The 19,227-nt window shown below is 47.2% G+C and overlaps 1 protein-coding gene across 8 annotated transcripts in view; it reads right to left on the bottom strand.

The window, feature by feature from the left end:
• Positions 1 to 19,227, bottom strand: part of ARHGAP17 (Rho GTPase activating protein 17) — an 80,984-nt gene that overhangs the window by 17,582 nt on the left and 44,175 nt on the right. For all 8 annotated transcript variants that reach the window (XR_011471302.1, XR_011471303.1, XR_011471304.1 and 5 more), the window contains 8 exons: positions 16,117 to 16,185; positions 15,878 to 15,959; positions 11,632 to 11,759; positions 10,708 to 10,819; positions 9,997 to 10,078; positions 8,088 to 8,168; positions 6,241 to 6,354; positions 1,415 to 1,506 (listed from right to left, as the gene is read on the bottom strand). Coding sequence is in view for 5 of the 8 variants with exons in the window: in XM_070413639.1 (XP_070269740.1) it covers positions 1,415 to 1,506; positions 6,241 to 6,354; positions 8,088 to 8,168; positions 9,997 to 10,078; positions 10,708 to 10,819; positions 11,632 to 11,759; positions 15,878 to 15,959; positions 16,117 to 16,185 (760 nt within the window). In the remaining 3 variants the exon portion in view is untranslated. The remainder of the gene's footprint in view (positions 1 to 1,414; positions 1,507 to 6,240; positions 6,355 to 8,087; positions 8,169 to 9,996; positions 10,079 to 10,707; positions 10,820 to 11,631; positions 11,760 to 15,877; positions 15,960 to 16,116; positions 16,186 to 19,227) is intronic.

Here is a 19,227-nt window from a genome sequence, read left to right as displayed (position 1 = left end):
CCATGACAGTATAAGGCCCAAGAAATCATGTGGTCTGGCCCTGTCAAGGCATTAGGGGTGATTAATTAAATGTTAGACCAAATATAGTAGGCTAATTTTTAAGTTGATAACTTTGTATGGCCCGCAAATCTATATTATATATATATGTGTGTGTGTGTGTATGTATGTGTATGTGTGTGTGTGTATATATGTGTGTGTGTGTATATATGTGTGTGTGTGTATGTACGTGTATATATGTATGTGTGTGTGTGTGTGTATATATATATATATAGCTAATATGCAAAGTGTCCCCACGGGAGTTCAACTGGGAGTTCTATCGCTCGCTATGATGTGTGCTGACCACTAGAGGGTGGCGTGGAATGAAGGAAGGCCCTGGCTGGCAGCCAGAAGGCCCCGATCGGCCCTGATCACCAGCCACGCCTAGGGACCCTACCTGTGCATGAATTTTGTGCACCGGGCCTCTAGTGATGTTATAAATATCCAAATGGCCCTTGGCAGAGAAAGGTTCCCCACCCCTGGTCTAGAGGATGAAATCCAAATCCTGACAGCCAGCTCAGAATGGGCCCAGCCAACCTTTCCTGCTTGCTCTCCACTCTGCACAAAGCCAACCATCTGCCTAGAGAAACAAAAAGCCTGCCTCCAGATGAAATGCCTGCCTGTTCAGTGCTGCCTCTCCTATCACGCAATCCGACTCCCTTTCCCAACCTCTGAGTCTGTCAAATCGCTGTTCACCCACCTATCCTTCTAATTTGCCATGTATTATAATTTCTCTGTTTACGTGGCCTCTTGCAGTGGTCCGACTTCCTCCAGGGAAGACAGCAAGCTTTACCAGCACACATATGGCACCTAGTGGGTATTCAGTATGTGTGTGTACATATATATATGGTTAAGTGAAACACAAAATCATGGGGTCACCATGATGTCAAAATACAAATGCAAAGCACAGTCTGGAAAGAAACATGAAAAAGAGACACCTGGGCAGAGTCAATAATGTGGATGTTGAAGTTACTGTGGATGAAGTCATTAGGTGGCATCAGCCTAAACTCCTATGTTCGCACACAAGCACAGGCACACACACACACACACACACACACACACAGATGCAAATGAGGGAGAAGAGAGACCAACCTAGAGCAACATAGCTAGAATTGAAATGAGGTCTGTGAGCTAGGTATCAAGCTCTCTGTGACTGATGATATAAAAGTGAACACCAGTGGTTTATTACACTTTGATTTTGAAATTACTCAATAAATTCCAGAGATGTATGTGCAAAAAAAAAAAAAGAAGGAAAAAGAGACAGCTATTATGCCATCACAAAGGATTATTGATGCATTTGCCCTTGAAAAAGACTTTTCACACTGTTACACTATTATTGCGTTGCTCTTGCAGCTAGTGAAGCTGCAAAGCTAATTACCTCCAGGGAAGAACCAGTCGGCGTGCTGAATGATGGGTTCGATGACCGCGACCACGTGAACGGAGGTGGCGGCTGCCATCTCAGCCAGCGTCCTGCAACGAAGTGCACAGAGTTCACACGCTTCCCTGGGCAGCCTATCATTTCCCTGGTCTGGTTCAGAGCCATTCCATGACTTTCAAAGGATGAGATATTTGAGAATAATGCAAACGTTAAATCCACAAAGCCCGGCCTATGTGCATGTGGGTCACCCCGATCAGGCTGCCCTGAGATAGTCACACTGCCAGGGAGCCTGTGATGGCTGTACTCAATGCTGGGTTGACACTGGTTGGGACAGGACTGTGCTTCCCACGGGGACGGTGTTACCCATGGTAGTGACTGGTGAGACCCAACATCACACCCAACAATTTCACCTACTACAGAAGCAAGGACGTGGATTGTGACAGCGTCCCTCTGTCATGTCAGAAAACGTGAGCCCCCATTTACATGTATTGTGAAGGTTGTCATATATATGAACAGGTCCCAAGATGCATGCTCACAAACTGAAAGTGTCTGGAAAGGGATCAGAAGGAAGAGCATAAGTGAGAATAGTTACCCCGCTACCCAGCATGTTCCAGTTGGGGTCAGAAGACCATGAAAGCAAACAGGGTGGGGGAGAAACCAAGATGACGGCATAGGTAAACACCGGAGTTTGCTGCCTCGAACAACCACTTCAAAAATACAACTAAAAGACGGAACGGACATCATCCAGAACCACAGGAAGGCTGGCTGAGTGGAAATTCTACAACTAGAAGGAAAGAGAAAAGCATACCGAGACTCAGAGGAGGCGCAGTACGGAAGTAAAATACTAAGGTGCGGAGGTGCATGAGGAGGGGGCTGGTGGCTGAGGGCGCAGTTGTCGTTTTCAATCGGGAGGGAGTCTCAGGCTCTGAGCTCCAGTTCTGAGCGAGTCTCTAGGGACCCAGACTCATAGGGAGAAGCGGGATTGTCTGGCATCGGTCAGAACCCGAGGACAGCTTTCTCTCCGAGGGGCTTGCAGCGATTACCGGGACACTGAGAAGCAGAGCCTCTGAGGCCAAGACTGAGAGCAGCCATAACTGCTAGCCCTGCCCTTTTGATCCTGTGGGACCCGCCCCGCCCAAGCCCTGCAGGGAGGCTTTTGCTGGATAGCCTCAGGCAAAGGCTAGATTAGCACCTCCCTAGAGATCCAGGAGCCAGGAAGCCCAGAGGTCAGAGTGGGACCATCCGGTTTGCAGCTCCCTGGAAACATAAAGGACACACTCAGGGGGCAGACTCAGTGAGCACCAAAGCCCCATTGAAGCAAGTCTAGCCCCAGAGGGGTGTCTCCAGCACAGAAGTTCTCCCACTGCAGACACAGCTGATTCTCACAGCCAATTGGCCTGGAGGTCAATTCCTCCCAGTGATACCTACAACAATCAAGGCTTAACTACAACAAGACTGTGCACAAAGCCCACAAGGGGGTGCACCAAGAGTGTCTACCTCAGGTAATTGGGGAGGCTGAACCACTGGGCCCTAGAGGACACTCAGCACAGAAAACCACTTTATCAACACAGGGAAGCATAAAAAAATGCCGAGACAAAGAAACAGGACACAAATGACAGAAATGGAGGAAAGCAAACTGCTGGATATAGAGTTCAAAACCACACGTTTAAGGTCTTTAAAGAACTGTCTAGAAGCCACCGATAAATTTAGTAAGGCCCTCGAAAAGACTGGTGAGACCGCTGAAAAATGTAGTGAGATCCTCAAGAAATCTAGTGAGACCCTCGATGTTGTGATAAAGAACCAACTAGAAATTAAGCATACACTGACTGAAATAAAGAATATTATACAGACTCCCAACAGCAGACCAGAGGATCGAAAGAATCAAGTCAAAGATTTGAAATACGAACAAGCAAAAAACACCCAACCAGAAAAGCAAAATGAAAAAAGAATCCAAAAATACGAAGATAGTGTTAAGGAGCCTCTGGGACAGCTTCAAGCGTACCAACATCTGAATTATAGGGGTATCAGAAGATGAGAGAGAGCAAGATACTGAAAACCTATTTGAAGAAATAATGACAGAAAACTTCCCCTACCTGGTGAAAGAAATAGACTTCCAAGTCCAGGAAGCGCAGAGAACCCCAAACAAAAGGAATCCAAAGAGGACCACACCAAGACACATCATCATTAAAATGCCAAGAGCAAAAGACAAAGAGAGTATCCTAAAAGCAGCAAGAGAAAGAAAGTCAGTTACCTACACGGGAGTACCCAGACGACTGTCAGCTGATTTCTCAACAGAAACTTTGCAGGCCAGAAGGGAATGGCAAGAAATATTCAAAGTGATGAAATACCAAGAACCTACAACCAAGATTACTTTATCCAGCAAAGCTATCATTCAGAAGTGAAGGTCAGATAAAGAGCTTCACAGATAAGAAAAAGCTAAAGGAGTTCATCACCACCAAACCAGTATTATATGAAATGCTGAAAGGTATCCTTTAAGAAGAGGAAGAAGAAAAAGGTAAAGATACAAATTATGAACAACAAATACACATCTATCAACAAGTGAATCTAAAAATCAAGTGAATAAATAATCTGGTGAACAGTATGAACTGGTGATTATAATGAATCAGGGACATAGAAAGGGAATGGACTGACTATTCTTGCGGGGGAAAGGGGAGTGGGAGATGCGGAAAGAGACTGGACAAAAATCGTGCACCTATGGATGAGGACAGTGGGTGGGGAGTGAGGGCGGAGGGTGGGGTGGGAACTGGGTGGAGGGAAAAAAGAGGAACCAATGTAATAATCTGAACAATAAAGATTTAATTTAAAAAAAAAAGAAAGCAAACAGGGTGCAAAGGCCCAGTGGCCACTGAGCGCCTACCATGAGGCAGCGCTTCACCTCGTTTAACTCCATCTTTCAACATGTTGCATTACATCGTATTAGTTTATTTTATCAAAGACGCTGTATTCCCAAGAAGCTGGGTCCCTGTCTGGCCGCCCCAAACCTATCTCCTCTATTATCACGCTGACCTTCCTTCCCCGTAGGAAGAGTACTTTCACCCCAATTTCCAACCAACCCAAAGTTCTAGCTCCTTTCAAATTCTAGCTTCAAAGGTGAGCTCCACCTGTTGGTCCCCCGCCCATCGCTTGGGTCTCGAGGAGCTGCTGTCTGTCTACTGACTCACAGGACCTTTCCGATATTCTGGCTATTTCTGGAGGAACTCCTTCCTACTTTGTGAATTACCATTTGCTTAGGAGTTTTCTGACATACAGAAGTTTCTAGCTATTATAGAGCCAAATCCATCAATTTTTATTTTATTTTTTTAATATATTTTATTGATTTTTTACAGAGAGGAAGGGAGATGGATAGAGATGCCTCCTGCACACTCCCCACTGGGGATGTGCCCGCAACCAAGGTACATGCCCCTGACCGGAATCGAACCCGGGACCCCTCAATCCGCAGTCCAACGCTCCATGCACTGAGCCAAACCGGCCAGGGCTCCATCAATTTTTAAATTTGTTTCTTGCACTCCTTTTATGTTTGGAAAATTCTTCTATCTCAAAAGCTAAAAAATATTTACCTTTATGGCATCACTTTTTATATTTAACTCCTTGGTCTACCTGGATGTATCTGCTATAAGATATGATGTATGCAGTTAACTTTATATATCTACTTGTCTTTCACTTCACTGTATATCAGATCTTTGTAAATAATCTTACAAGTACTTTCTGAAACAAGATTGGGCACACACGAGTAAATAAATGAATGAGAGGTAGAAAGACTTTGATTCAGAAAGCCACGGCACTTGTTAATGCAAACTTGAACCACTTGTGATTTTACGCAGCTGAGCAGCAGTGATGGGAGGCAGAGAAGGGAGGTGGAGCTGATGGACACAGACTGTAGCCAGCATCTTGGCTCTACCATTTCCCTGCTGTGCAACCTTAAGCAAAGTGCTTGTCTTCTCTAAGCTTCAGACTCATCTGCAAGAACAAGGACAACAGTGCCCACTCCACAGGTTACTTGTGAGGATTAAGCGAGACCATCGTAATGTCACCATCAGAGTAAACGCCACTGCTAGTGGTTTTCCTGGAGCTTTCTAACCCATCTCCCTGACCCCTCCCCCATTCCATCTATGCTTCTCAATGCCAAGAAAGCCACCTTCTAAATGCAATCTGCCCTGCGTCATTCCTCTGCTTAGAAATGTGGATGAACACCCTCACGACATGACCCATAAAAGAAGTTTCAAACACCTCAGCAAGATACGCGAGGCCTTTGAGACCTGGCTCTGGCTTCATTAACCTCATGTCACCTGTGCTCATTAATAAGGCCATGCAACACCCCCCCCCCCCCCCCCCCCCCCATTAGAGACCTAGTGCTTTCATCCTGCAACACCTTAGCTCATTCAGGACCCACTGTAGGGAGCCATTTATCAAGGTTCAGCTCCAGGGCCACTTCCTGAGCAGAGCTCTCTCTGAACTCAGGCTGACCCGTGTCCCTTCAACAAGCACCAGTGCCATCAGACTTGGTAATGCCTGTGGTACTTACACACAGGTGTGCAGGCAGAGCTGATCCCTGAGCCACTTATCTGTCCAACTGCCTGAGGGCAGGGCCTTTGAGGACTGGGCGTCTCCCACACCCTGTGTGGCCAGATCTGGGACAGGACCAGCTCACAGGAGGGTTTCGAGAATGTCAGCTCAAGGAAAGATCAACTTCAGAACATGCCCAAGTGCTCCTTACACTGGAATGTGTATCTTGAGTTATATGTCTACTCTTCCATCAGGTGGAAAGCAGAAATGAACATAATCCGATATGGGGAAAGGTTACTTACCCTTCATTTCTGGCCCATAACAAGTTAGGGCCTAAGACAATGGCAATGTTGCTGGGAGTCATTTTATTGATGTCACTGGTCTGAGCAAGCTTTGCGAGGAACTTGATTAAATACCTGTGGTACAAAAGATAAGGGGAAAGCACCAACTCTGAAAAGGTTGCAGAAATACCATCTTCCTGCCCACGCGCTCAGGCCCAGAGTGCTCAGGTGCAGCTAACTCAGTCTCTAGCTCAGGTTAAACACTTTACAGATTTCCTGTGTTCCACGTTTCAGAGGACGGACACACTTAGGGCTTGGAAGTGGAGAACAGCTCAGAGGTCAACCTCAGTGATTCAACCTCTACTTGCTGTGTATTTCTAATCCATTTCTCCTTTAGGCGCTGTCTACTCTGCCCCTGAGTAAGTTACAGTGGGAGTCACAGGGGCTCAATATACACGAACACAGTAACAACAGACTCAGTAAAACAAAACAGGAGCACATACACACACAGGGAGACAGAAATGTGGGTGTTCTGCTTAAAGGGAACTGTGTGAAAATGCCTCATGCTGTAATTAGAAAAAATACCCAGTTTACCACATAAATGTATTCTCTCGCACTATAAAAAATGAAGAACCCAACTACTTATCAATAGAGGGCTAATTAAATAAATAACAATAGATTCACACAGCGGAATACTATGCAGCCATGAAAAATGACCAGGTGCTGATGTGGAAAAATCCCCAAGATGCATATTAAGCAAAAAGGGCAAGGGAGAAAATGATATGTAGAGTATATGCTACCACTCGGTTTTGGAAAACAGTAGGGGCGGTGAGAGAAGGAAATGTGTGCATGGATGCACGCATGTATCTGCTGACACAGGCACTGGCTCTGAGAGGCTCCAAGTGCTGTGTCTCAGGAGGGGAACGAGGTGGCTGAGGGACAGGAGCGAAGAGGACTTTTCACTGTACACTTTCTGAATTCTGAGCCATGGAAAGGTGCTCCCTATGCAAAAGACAACTGGTAAACATTATAAAGAGGAAAACAAAATGAAAGGCCAGATCCCAAAGTACCAAGCACCGGGACGGACTCGGAACCGGGCAAGAGCACCCACAATGCCACGCTAGATGTGCCTGCGAGCCAGCGAGGGCCGTCACAAGCACCTCGGGTACGGAGAGGGCGTTTCCTTAGCTCAGCCACGGACCCCAGGACTGAGGAACACGTCAGGTAACATGCCAGGCATTTCACCAGGAAAGTCTGTGCCATTTTGGACCCAGTCCCCTTACAAAATATTCTTTGATTTTAAACAACTTCATTGCCAACGGCCACCCTTTTTCCTTCTCTCTCCCCTTCTTCGAAGCCACATTTTAAGTGAGATGGGAAATAGAGGTTAAACTCCAGAACTTTGTCCTATGGTAAATTTTCTTAGAAACAGAGTTATTCCATAAAATAACATACAATGTCCATTTCTTAAAATTTTACTTAGGATGATTTATGCTCTATTTAAAACTATGTAGCATATATGGAGGATATTACGGAAAGTACAACTATTGGTTAATTTTTACCCTTTATCTACTAGGCAATTTAGACTTCAAATCCTACACACAGTCAACTGAACCTTCCACAAGATTTTTGTCCTCGGTGACTTGCGGGGTGAAATGACTGGGCAGCTTACCCATGAACGCCATGTGCTGCAGAAAGGCCACAGTACACATGTAGGTTCCCTTCCTCCCAGCACCCCCAGGGACGCCCCGCACTCTGGGTGTGCCAGCATGCTTGCATTAAACAGCCTCTCTGCTGGGATGAACAGATTTTCATGTCGAGTCACTGTAGTTTGGCGGCTTTATTTACAGAATGTCAATCATACATACCTAAAGTTAACGAAATTTTGTGGTGGCAACTTCTGACATGTTCTCCATAAATCTTGAAGTTTTTTGTCTTGATCCTGCACACTAAGAAAAAATGTTATCCATAACCACTTATGAAAAGTCATATAGTAACCCTGGCCATATGCTACAAACAGTGATGCCTCCACTGACGGAGAGCAAACAGATTTGGAGTCAAATACCAACAAACGACTGAACTGAGCAGTTCACTGACCTCACCAAGACTCAATCTCCTAATGTGCAAAGCTGAGTAAGGCTGGTCCTGCCGCGTGATGGGAGTTTCAGGGGTACAACCATGAGCATCCCCTAGACCAGTCAATGCCTGGCACACCGGAGACAGGGCACCACTGAGAACTCTCTAGAAAATGTGTCTGCCCAGGCAGGGTGTCATGGAGCCCAGATCCCTTGTCCTAAACACAGCAGCCTGCTTCTGCTCTGCAGGCTCAATGTGCAAACTTTCAGACACAAAAGGGCCAGCCCGCAGCCCACAGGCAGAGTCCACTCCGGCCACCAGTGGGAGACAGTGTCCGAAGTTATCAATATGTCCTCCACCGCCGAGCCAGTCTGGAGAGTTATGGGCAGAGTTAAGTGAAGTTATACTCAAGGCCAGGTGATGTGTCACTGGGGTGGATCGGTGGCCTGCACTGATCATTCTCAGGCACAGAACCAACACACCAAAAGACAGACACCTTCTTTAAAAGCACATTTCCTCACAGAGACGAGTGTGAGAGTCTCAGAACAGAGAACAGTCACGGTTTAGGGGGTCAGGCAGGTGACCCCGTAAAAGAAAGCCCAGAGCTCTCCCCTGCCTGGCAGAGTGTCAGGCTCCACTACCCAGTCCCACAAACAGGATGCTCACATCAGGCTGAGCCCCAGGCGGGCTCCAGGGAGACAACCACGACTAGGAACTTGCTCTGACTTTAAAATCCTCACCGTCTACAGGGACAAAGTCTCACTCCATAGAGACAGAGAGAAAAAGCTCCACTGCAAATCCCTGGTGAAAGTGACAAGGGATGGTCTCACATCCCCTGAACTATAACTGATCAGAGCAAATGGCTTATTTCTAAGGGAGCAGGTGACAGTGTCTGAGGACGGGATAGAGGGGAAGTCTGTTCTCCTTCCTTCAGGGATGAGGAATTAGGCACCTTTAAGAGGAGGGACGAGACTAGGAGGCAGGCTGGCCAGCAGTGAGAAGGCTCTAGGACTTTTCAAACAATTCTGCTCTGCTTAAAACCAACTACTCCTCAACAGGTGATGCTGGGAATGGAGGGACGAGACAAAGATGGGAGCACAGTCTCTGTCACACAGGTCTGGGTCTGAATCCCAGCTCTGCCCACTACTTACTACTGTTTGAGACTTCCTAAACTTCAGTTTCCTCCTCAGTGAAACGAGCTTGGTAACATCTGCTGTTAAGTTATTAGCTACGGATCACAGGAGGCGATAGGTGTTATCAGTACAGTACTCAGACATAGCACATGCCCAGGAAGCATGAACTTTTATGACCAATTATGTCCAATGTTAACGTGACATTATGCACAGCTGAGTTCCCATGCAGCTCAACAGGCACTGGCTGGTACAACATGTATCCCCAGTGACAGGACTTTCTTCAATATGAAAGGGGCTTTGACCAGACAACCCATAATGTGGGAACCACTGTACGTCTTCATCCACTAAATGACACATTTACGTCAATGCCTAAGTGGTGACCTTCCCACATAAGAATCACAATACGCAGTATTTTCATCTTAACCTTCAGAATTGAGGCACAGACTATTTAACAACTATGCTATGGTAATGTTCTTTTCTCACCCAGGAGAGTAAGACAATTTACAAATGGGACACAACAGTGCTTCCCTTCCTTTAACTTTTGAAACTCAGTGCTCTCTGAACTTACCTAGCAACTTGCGTCCATTCTTCATACAGCTGGAAGGTCATCAGCGGCTCGGGCAGCTCCCGCAGGTAGGATTTCAAAGCACCTGGAGGCAGGAGCACTCTCTTTGAGGATACAAAGGGGAGCTGGGCTCTCAGACATATTACTTTGCAAAATGAAATTATCTCAACTGTAATTTTCCAACTATATACAACAAATTATGACTTGGTGGGAACGGTTAAAGAATAAAATGCCCCTAAAACAATTTCTGTCCCTTGCCACATACAGGGTGGGGCAAAGAAGGTATACAGTCGTTCATATGGAAAATAATACAATAATTAAGAAACATTATACAATAAACTGTGGTGTTTCGCATACTCACATCTGTAAACCTACTTTTGCCTCCCCTGTATATTGAGACCAATAAAAATCAACTCAGCTTCTGAGTCACTATGTTAATAGACAGCACTTCCCCAGGCTGAGCACCATGTGGAGGTGAGAGAAGGGGAGAAAATACAAGCACACCTCCAAAGACTTGGGTTATAAGCCACCTTCACCTTTACGTGATAACCAGGAAAAAAACCCACAGGAATAGAAAAGGTGTGAGTGTGTATCTACTCTTTCCCTTTTGTAGCTTAAGCCTAGAAGGAGCCATTTCATTAAAACAACAATCAACACTAGTACCTGGGTGATCTGAGACTCACCCACCACTGGAGGGCACTCCTTGGAGCTCACCTGCTACAGCATGGGGGTCTGAATAAAACTCATCCAGGTGAGAAGTAGAACAGTCTAAGGCAGCTTTCAGTTTCTTTAATCTGGAGGCCCCAGCCGCAATTCGGAAAAGGCCCTAAAGACAATGCAAAGCCATTAGCGTCAAGTTCAACTTGGGAGCCCAGCACTGAGCAGCAGTAAGACCCTGATGGAGGACCTCCAGCCCCACGGCCAGCACATGCCGCCTGCAGGCAGGGTCACACTGCCAACCTAGTAGTCCTTGCCCTGCCCCATTGCTAAAATACCGGTGCCCGTTAGAAATCTATTTAAAAACAATGTACCATACTTCCACAAGGGTGAGGCTATAGATTTTTTAAACTTAGAAATCTTTTTTAAAATGGACGCCTCGGAAAAAATTGTAAGGCTGAACTGCCAGCCTCTTTCACTGCCCTGCATGTACGTAAGAGAGGAAAACCCACGAAGGGTCAACAAGTGAACTACGAAGACAGGAACCTAGTCCAGGTTTCTCAACCTCAGCGGCACTGACCTTTGGGCCAGGAGTCTGTGCTGTAGGCTGTCCTGTGCTTTGTAGGATGGCTAGCAATGCCCTGGTCTCTACTCTCTAAAGACAGAGCCAACTCCCCCCACCCCGCCCCCCGACAATTGAGTACCACACAAATGTAAGACTTCCTACACAAGCGGAAGCTCATGGAGCTCTGGTCCCTCAGTGACCATGCCACTCATTCCCATGAAGCACAGCCAGTGTGCCGCATGGGACTATCAGAGTGGGCTGCAGGGAGGGGCAGCACAGGGTGTGCTGGGGAACCGCAGCCCATTCGGGTGCTGTGCTGGGGTCACAGGGAGAAAAGTGGGGGCCCGCCCTGCTGCACATCCCGACGGGACTGTGTGGCCAGGACAGTGCAGCCCAGAGCCCGGCCGTGCCCTCACCTCCTCCTTCATGCCCGTCTCCAGCAGCAGCATCACACAGGCTTCGATGGGCAGCGCGATCTCTCGGCCACTCCGCTTCAGGTGTTCCTCCAACGGAGTCCCGAAGGCTGGCTTCTCCGCCCACTTATCTAGAGCAGCAAACCGTCAGTAAGATCCGACAACCCTGTGGCATCAACGTGCTGCCCCCAGGCTACCACAGGACTGGGCACGGCCAGTGTGACCTCGGATGCAGAACCAGGACGGGCAGTGCTTCCCACTGCTGACCGCAGGCCCACAGCAGCGAGGCTGGAAGCCGTGCTGACAGCACACAGGCAACTGTTTATTTTCAGGTCACAGGTTCTGCTGGGACCACAAAGAGTTAAGGCAGTGTGGCAGAAACACATCTGATAGAGCGGGAGAACAGAAACAAGACTCCAGGAAGGGCTGCAGGGAGCCAGGCGGGCAGCAAGGGGCTGGCCTGGCCTGCGGGACCTAGCGCTGCCTGAGGCGTGGAGGGAACCAGCTGGCAGAAACACTCCAATGAGGAGCACTTAGCTCTTCCCAGCGACAGGAAGGGCTTCCATCCTCCTCCCACCATCAGTGGGCATTCGCCCTGCAACCACTTTGCTGTTCGCATGTAGGATGGAACAGTGTGCTGTGTCCCTGGCGCTTACCCACATGTAAGAGCAGGTGCAGAGCCCACTGCCTGAGCCGCACCTCGGGGAAGAAGTGAAAAACCCCACAAGTCCATGGAGAAAGGTGGGCAGGGGCTGAGGAACAAGGTGATGGAGGGGGCAGGAGACAAAATCAGAGAGCAGGCCACTCTCAGAAGTGTCAGGAACCCCCTATCTCTGGTCCAGTCCGGTGAGTGGAATTACTAACAAAAAGAGCAGCCAGGGGCCTGGCCCATCTCAGGCACAGAGCTCTGTGACGGCCCCTCAGAGGCCAGATCTTACTGGGACTGCTTTGTCCTTTTTATCTAAAGCAATGATCCTTAATGTGGGCAGAACACGGCCACTGACCCTTCTGGGGGGAAACAGCAGAGCCACCAGGGAGGCTGGGCCAAGGCACCTGTCACCCGAGCCCTGCAGGAACTTTCTAGTAAACACTGTGTCCTAACCCCCTGCCTGCTGAAATGTGAGAACCACTGATCTAGAAATAGCTCCTGGCGCAAACTCCACCAAGGTTGCTGGCCTCTCAAACAACACACCTACTATGTGCCCGGCGCTGCACAGCACCCGAGCTCAGAGCCCCCCTCAGTGAGAGAGCAGTCTAATTGTGAAGAAAGTACAGGACACACATGTGAACACACACCAGCAACGAACAAGACAAGACACGTTTGCTGCATCAGGGCAGAAAGACGGCAGACAAGGGGCACAAGCGTGGTCTCTATGGGGCCAGGCGGGCCCCGCCCCGTCGGTGCTCAATGAGGGAGGGAGCACAGGGTCTCCCGAAAGGCCGCAGCTGCCCTCGGAGCCACCCCATGCTACACGCAACAAGCAGACCCTGGGTCACCAGACCTTCTGAACTTCCAAGGGAAGCCAGGATTGGGATCGGTAGGGAAAGAGTCTGGTTTTAAATGAAGTAGTTTAAAAATGTTTAATGAGATATGGCAGTTTGCAACTTCTGGTGTAGACCACACAGTGAGAGCAATTCCAAGACAGGCTCGCTGCTGGATTCTGCTGTGGGAGAAGGCGTCTCGAGGAAGAGCTTAGAAGACAAACAAGAAGTAAATGAACCGGGAAGACGGACTGAGGAAAGACCAGGAGCTTGGGAATTCACATGCCACCCCACAGCAGGCCCCGCAGAGGGAAATGGGCAGAACCGACTGCGGGACGAGCAGGGAAGGAGGAGCTGCTCCCACAGTTCAAGCAGGACAGCCCGCAGAAGACAGCTGGTGAGAGGGAGCGCAAGACAGCCAGTGGTCAGGGACTGCCGCGCAGGAGCTGTGAGGACTGAGCCGCAGGCGAGAGTGGAGGTGGTCAGAATGGGGGGGTGCAAGGGGAAAGGGATGAGGGAGGGCTGGAGGGAGGGAGAGAAGAACTCAAGAGCAAGGACGAGGCCCTGGAAAGGAGAGGGAAATAGAAACATCATTGATGAGAAAGAATCATTGATTGGCTGCCTCCTGCATGCTGCCTACTGGGGATCGAGCCCACAACCGGGCATGTGCCCTTGACCGGAATCGAACCCAGGACACTTCAGTCCGCAGGCCAACGCTCTATCCACTGAGCCAAACCAGTTAGGGCTATTGTTTTTTTAACTAACAGAGTGATAAGGAGTAGGAACCAGACTGCAGTGTTCGGGAGTAGGAAGGAGGTAAGAAGATGCAGTGGCAGGTGGAGATGAGTCACTCACTCCAAGATCCCACCAGTAGAGGAAGGAGAAGGTTAAAGGGGACACTAACCAAAGGCCAGCTGACCGTGAGTGTGAGATCGGGGCACACAGGGGCATGGGGCAGTGGAGTCGAGTTTTTTCCCTACCTGAGGATACTGAGTCTTTCTGAAAACAGAGAAGAAGAAAAAGGAAGAGGGAGACAGGCTAAGATGAGAGGCAGATACGAGGACAGGCAGAGGTAGAAGGGGCTGAATCAGGCTGAGGTGGAGGCAACCTCAGGGAGAGAAAAGATCACATTCCCGTCACCAGCTGTGCCCCCACCAGCGTCCCTTATTCCACCTCCCCCTGCCCTTTCCCACTCCTCCTCCCGTGACTTTCTGACATACTTCTCTAGGGAAATAGGCTTGGGAGAAAAATAGAATGAAAGGGGAAAAAAAAGGACTGCTAAATAAATCTTTTCTTTTTGTCCTTGTTTTTTTTTTTTTTTTAATATATTTTATTGATTTTTTACAGAGAGGAAGGGAGAGAGAGAGATAGTTAGAAACATCGATGAGAGAGAAACATCGATCAGCTGCTTCTTGCACATCTCCTACTGGGGATGTGCCTGCAACCCAGGTACATGCCCTTGACCGGAATCGAACCTGGGACCTTTCAGTCCGCAGGCCGACGCTCTATCCACTGAGCCAAACCGGTCTCGGCTCTTTTTGTGCTTGTTAATCAACTCTTCCAAGATGTTTGCTACTTGGTCCTCTGCAGCCCTGCACGCAGTAGACGTCCTATGAACACACACTCTCTGTGCTCTGCCCGTGCTGTGCGAGGCTGAATGCTCGCCGCAGCTTCTTTGCTCTGTACTGTGGCTCCCGCCCACCAGGTGGGAACTAGGAAATGGGACCCCAGAAGAGCAAGGGCAGCTCGTCCAGCGAAGGGCCGGCCAAGCAGTCACAGGCACCGAGATGGCTAAAGGTCGGACTCGGCAGTCATCAGGACGCAGAACTGCCCGATTCCTGTCTAGAAACTTGCAGCCACAAAGCCCAAGCTGCTGGGCCCCCTAACATTGAGTGAAGTGGCACTCTTGAGGGTGCTGAGTGTGTGCACACCTGCAGCACACACCCTACCCACACACTTGCTCACTCTTTCATCATCACAGTGACTACACCCAGCACCTGGCTTCCTCCTCTCCGCTCCAGACCACTGGTTGTACAGGGAGAACCTAAGCTCCAAGTGTCAGGTCAAACAGTAGGGTAGGACCAGGCGCTGCACTTCTGCCTCAGCCATGTCCTCTCATCTCTGCTAGCAAGTGCTGATGGCAAGTCAGAGAGAATTAGAACCAAAAGCTTCATGTTCAGTAAACAACCAAACTAAACATCCACTCATCACGGTGGGTAGAATCTGCCATACGCTTGGAAGGGCTGGTGAGCACCAGAGCCCGTGTCCAGACACGGAGGAGGGCCCAACGGCGCGGCCGCCGTCTTACTGCTCAGTCATCAAAAAAGTGCCCAATGATGGAGCACCACGGACTGGCTTCTAGAATTCCCTTTGCAAATTCCAAACCATTTTCCCTAGGATGTATGCTCATGGAGTCACAGGGTCAGAATCAAGCCCATGGGACTAATCGCCGAACTGGGAAAAGATCGTCAGAGGCTAGAATGTGTCAAGCCTAGATAGAAGAGAAGACCACCAGGAACTCCCCCTCCCCCAAAGAGTCCAGTTCTCGCTTCAACTGAAGATCCCAGAAGACGTTTAAATGTCCCATTAGCATGTTAATTGGGGTTAGGAGAAATTAGAGAATGCAGCCCGGAAAGACGAAACTGTGCTGGGCACCAGGAGGGAGCTCCGGGCCAGGCTGCACCCACAGGGAAGGCATGCAGAGGGCTGGGGCAGGGGCAGAGGAGAGGCGCAGAGGAGGCAGCAGCCAGCACGCAGGTTACGTTACCTTGATGGGCTTGCATTTCGGGAAGGGCCTTTTCTAAGACTGCTAATGCTTTTCTATGGTAATCTGCTTGGGCTTCTAACAACTGAGAACAGACCCACATTCAAAAACAAAAGTCATGTTAGCAATGGATGGACACACACACAATGGCTGAGCAAAACTAAAAATAAAATCTTTTACAAAAAAACCTAAAATGACTCAGTTTTTACAACACTACCATTCTGTCAGGGCCAAGGGCTTACCGTGACAAAGAACTTGCTGTATTCCCCCTCTTTGGCCATGAAGCTGTACATATCTGCTGCCAGCTGGTCCTGGTGAGAGAAGACACGTCACTGAGAAACAGCTGTAGGAAATGGCACCTAGAATTAACTTCTGGGAGCTCCTCTCGCAAAACAGGATGGAAACAGCACAGATGGAGCGTCCATCAGCTGATGGACAACCAGATGTGGAGACAAAGAAAAAAAACGAGGAAACTTATGAGGGATGCACATGGAAAGACCTCCACAGTATGTAGTTAATACACTGTTAAGAAGTGAAGAATAGAGCCCTAGTTATGGTATGTTATTACTCGGTAAAAAGAAAAAAATGTTATATATTTTTTTGCCATAATTATATAAAAACTAGAGGCCTGGTGCACGAATTCATGCATGGGTGGGGTCCAGCCGGCCCACCTGATCGGGCCGATCAGGACAGGCCGGCCAGGGTCAGGGGACGAGGGAGGTTGGCCGGCCAGCCGGCCTTGCCTCCTGGTCGAACTCTCAGTCGAACTCCAGGTCGAGGGGACAATTTGCTTATTAGTCTTTTATTATATAGCATATCTCTAGAAGAAAAACAAAAATCAGTAACAGTGGTTACCTGTTGGAGGTGGTGAAAATTAGGCAGGAGGAGGAAAAGGGTGGAAGAAAAACTTTAATATACATTATTTTATACTTTTGATATTTTTTAATTAATGTAAATGATTTACACAAAAATTAAACAGGCCTGTCTGGTGTGGCTCAGTGGTTGAGCATCGACCTATGAACCAGGTCATCGGTTTGATTCCTGGTCAGGGCACATGCCTGGGTTGCAAACTTGATCCCCAGTGGGGAGTGTGCAGGAGGTTGCTGATCAATGATTCTCTCTCATTGATATTTCTACCTCTCTCCCTCTCCCTCTTCTCTGTCTAAAATCAATTAAAAAAAGTTTCAAAAAATAAATAAAAGTTAAACAGTTTTTAAAAAAGTGATAGATTAGACAATTGGAGATATATATATAGAGAGAGACAATTTTCATATATATATATATATATATATATATATATATATATATAAATATAAATATACACACACACATCAGAATTTCATATATATTTAATGTACTACTTTCTCTTTTTAGCATCAAGGTGCATAAAATTCACATGAAGGCTCCTTGTTAATTAAAAAAAAAAATCTGAAAATGCTAGTTAGGAGCAATAGACAACTAGGAATTTAACAAAGTAAATTCATGGATCTCCACCAGACCCGCCCCCTCCCCCAAAAAAACACACACACAAAACCAAAAAACAAAAAGAGAAAAAGAAAAAGAGTAAGGAGCGGAAGGGAAGAAGAGAGGGAGAGAAAAGGAAGGAGGAAGGGAAGATGGATAGATGGAGGGAGGAAAACCCTGACATGCACAGAGCTGAGTGGGAATGACTTGGTGAGTCTGTGCTAATTTTGGTAGCCAAGGTGTTTGAGTGCAGCAGTCATGTGGGACCAGAGGACAGAAAATGAATTCTTGGGCCTGGTGAGGTGAGGAAGTAACAGACAGGTGCATGCATGTCACCCATAAAGATAACATTTCTGAAACGGTACTCTCAAGAGCGGATTAGGAAAAACTCGCTAAGCAGGCAGAGTCATCATAGAATATACCTGTTTGGGATTGGGCTCTGGGTCTGGAACAGTAAAACATCTCCCTGAGATCTCATAAACATAGACCTGCTTTCATGAGGGTCCAGGAACCTTCCAACTAAGAAAGTTGAGTTAAAAGTGGCCCATACTAGTAATAAATGCTCTGAAATCCCCGGGAGCCCCACAGATAAAGTAAGCCCCTCTTAAAATGAGCTTACAATACAAAATTGCAAAACACAGGAGGAAACAATCTACCATAGAGCACACGCGCACCGCTCTCCCAGAGAACTTCTGAAAGCAGAATTACCAGACTGTTAAAATAAGCACACATAAAATAAGTACTGAAGAAGACTGTAGTATAAAAAAGGCAGGCTTGAAGAATGAGAACTTTAGAAGAGAAAAATATACTCAATGAAATTTAAAATTCAATGTGAATTCATTAAACAGCAGATCAAACACAACTAACAAGTCAGTGACACAGAAGAGATCTCAGGGAATTACCCAGAAGTTAGCATAAAGAGAGAAAGAGAATAGTTTCATAGATTGTCACCCCTGAAATCACAAGCCATGGTGTGGAAGTTTAGAGAAGAGACATCAGCCATAGTGTACCAGTTCAGACTCCCCAAACGTCTAACCAAATTTTGTGTAAGAAGTAGACAACAGCCAAGACCTAGGTTACATCAGATACAGTGAAACTGCTGGGCGGATGACACTGGCATTCTGAACAGGAATCAGTGAGTGAGGCTACTTAATCAAAGGATTGCTCTGAACATCAACTCTTTAAATGCAAGGCCATGCCGTGACTTTGAAGTTTAATTCTTACCCACTATATTATTTTTAACAAGTCGTTTTACTACAGTTAACTGATCAAGGTTTGCTATGTTATCACTGGACCCAAATAAGCGGAAATATAACAGACTTAACGTTATCCAGTAGAATAAAGAGGCCATTTTTGGGAAAAGTTGAATAATAGGAGGAGGAAAAGTCCAAGTCGATCATCCTACAAGTCATCCTAAAGACCTATTTCTTTACCACCTCAAATAACATGTGGAATAAACATCTATTTTCATCGATAAATGCACAGAGAATGAGATCACTTAACCATCTAATCTGAAATTTAATTTATGACATACAAAGTTCTGCTTCTCCCTAATTATAAACCAACTGTCCTAGCAACACTTAAAAAATAATCCTTCCCTTCCCAACGGACATACAATGATGCCTTTACTATAAATTCAATCTTTAAATATGATCACATTCGTTCTAGAAAATCCAATCTATTGTGCATTGTCTTAATTGCTGTAACTTTATGTTTTGCTCTCCTTTTTCTTCACATATTCCTTTTAAAAAATATATTTTTATTGCTTTCAGAGAGGAAGGAAGAGGAAATAGGGATAAAAACATCAATGATGAGAATCACTAATCGGCTGTCTCCTACACGCCCCCCACTGGGGATTGAGCCCGCAACCCGGGCATGTGCCCTGACCA

This window comes from Myotis yumanensis, unplaced genomic scaffold, assembly GCF_028538775.1.
Source record: "Myotis yumanensis isolate MYYU_CA2020_CCGP unplaced genomic scaffold, mMyoYum1.0.hap1 SCAF_4, whole genome shotgun sequence".
Classification (NCBI taxonomy): Eukaryota; Metazoa; Chordata; class Mammalia; order Chiroptera; family Vespertilionidae; genus Myotis; species Myotis yumanensis.
The sequence above is the reverse complement of the archived record's forward strand: the minus strand, read 5'-3'. Positions and strand labels throughout refer to the sequence as shown.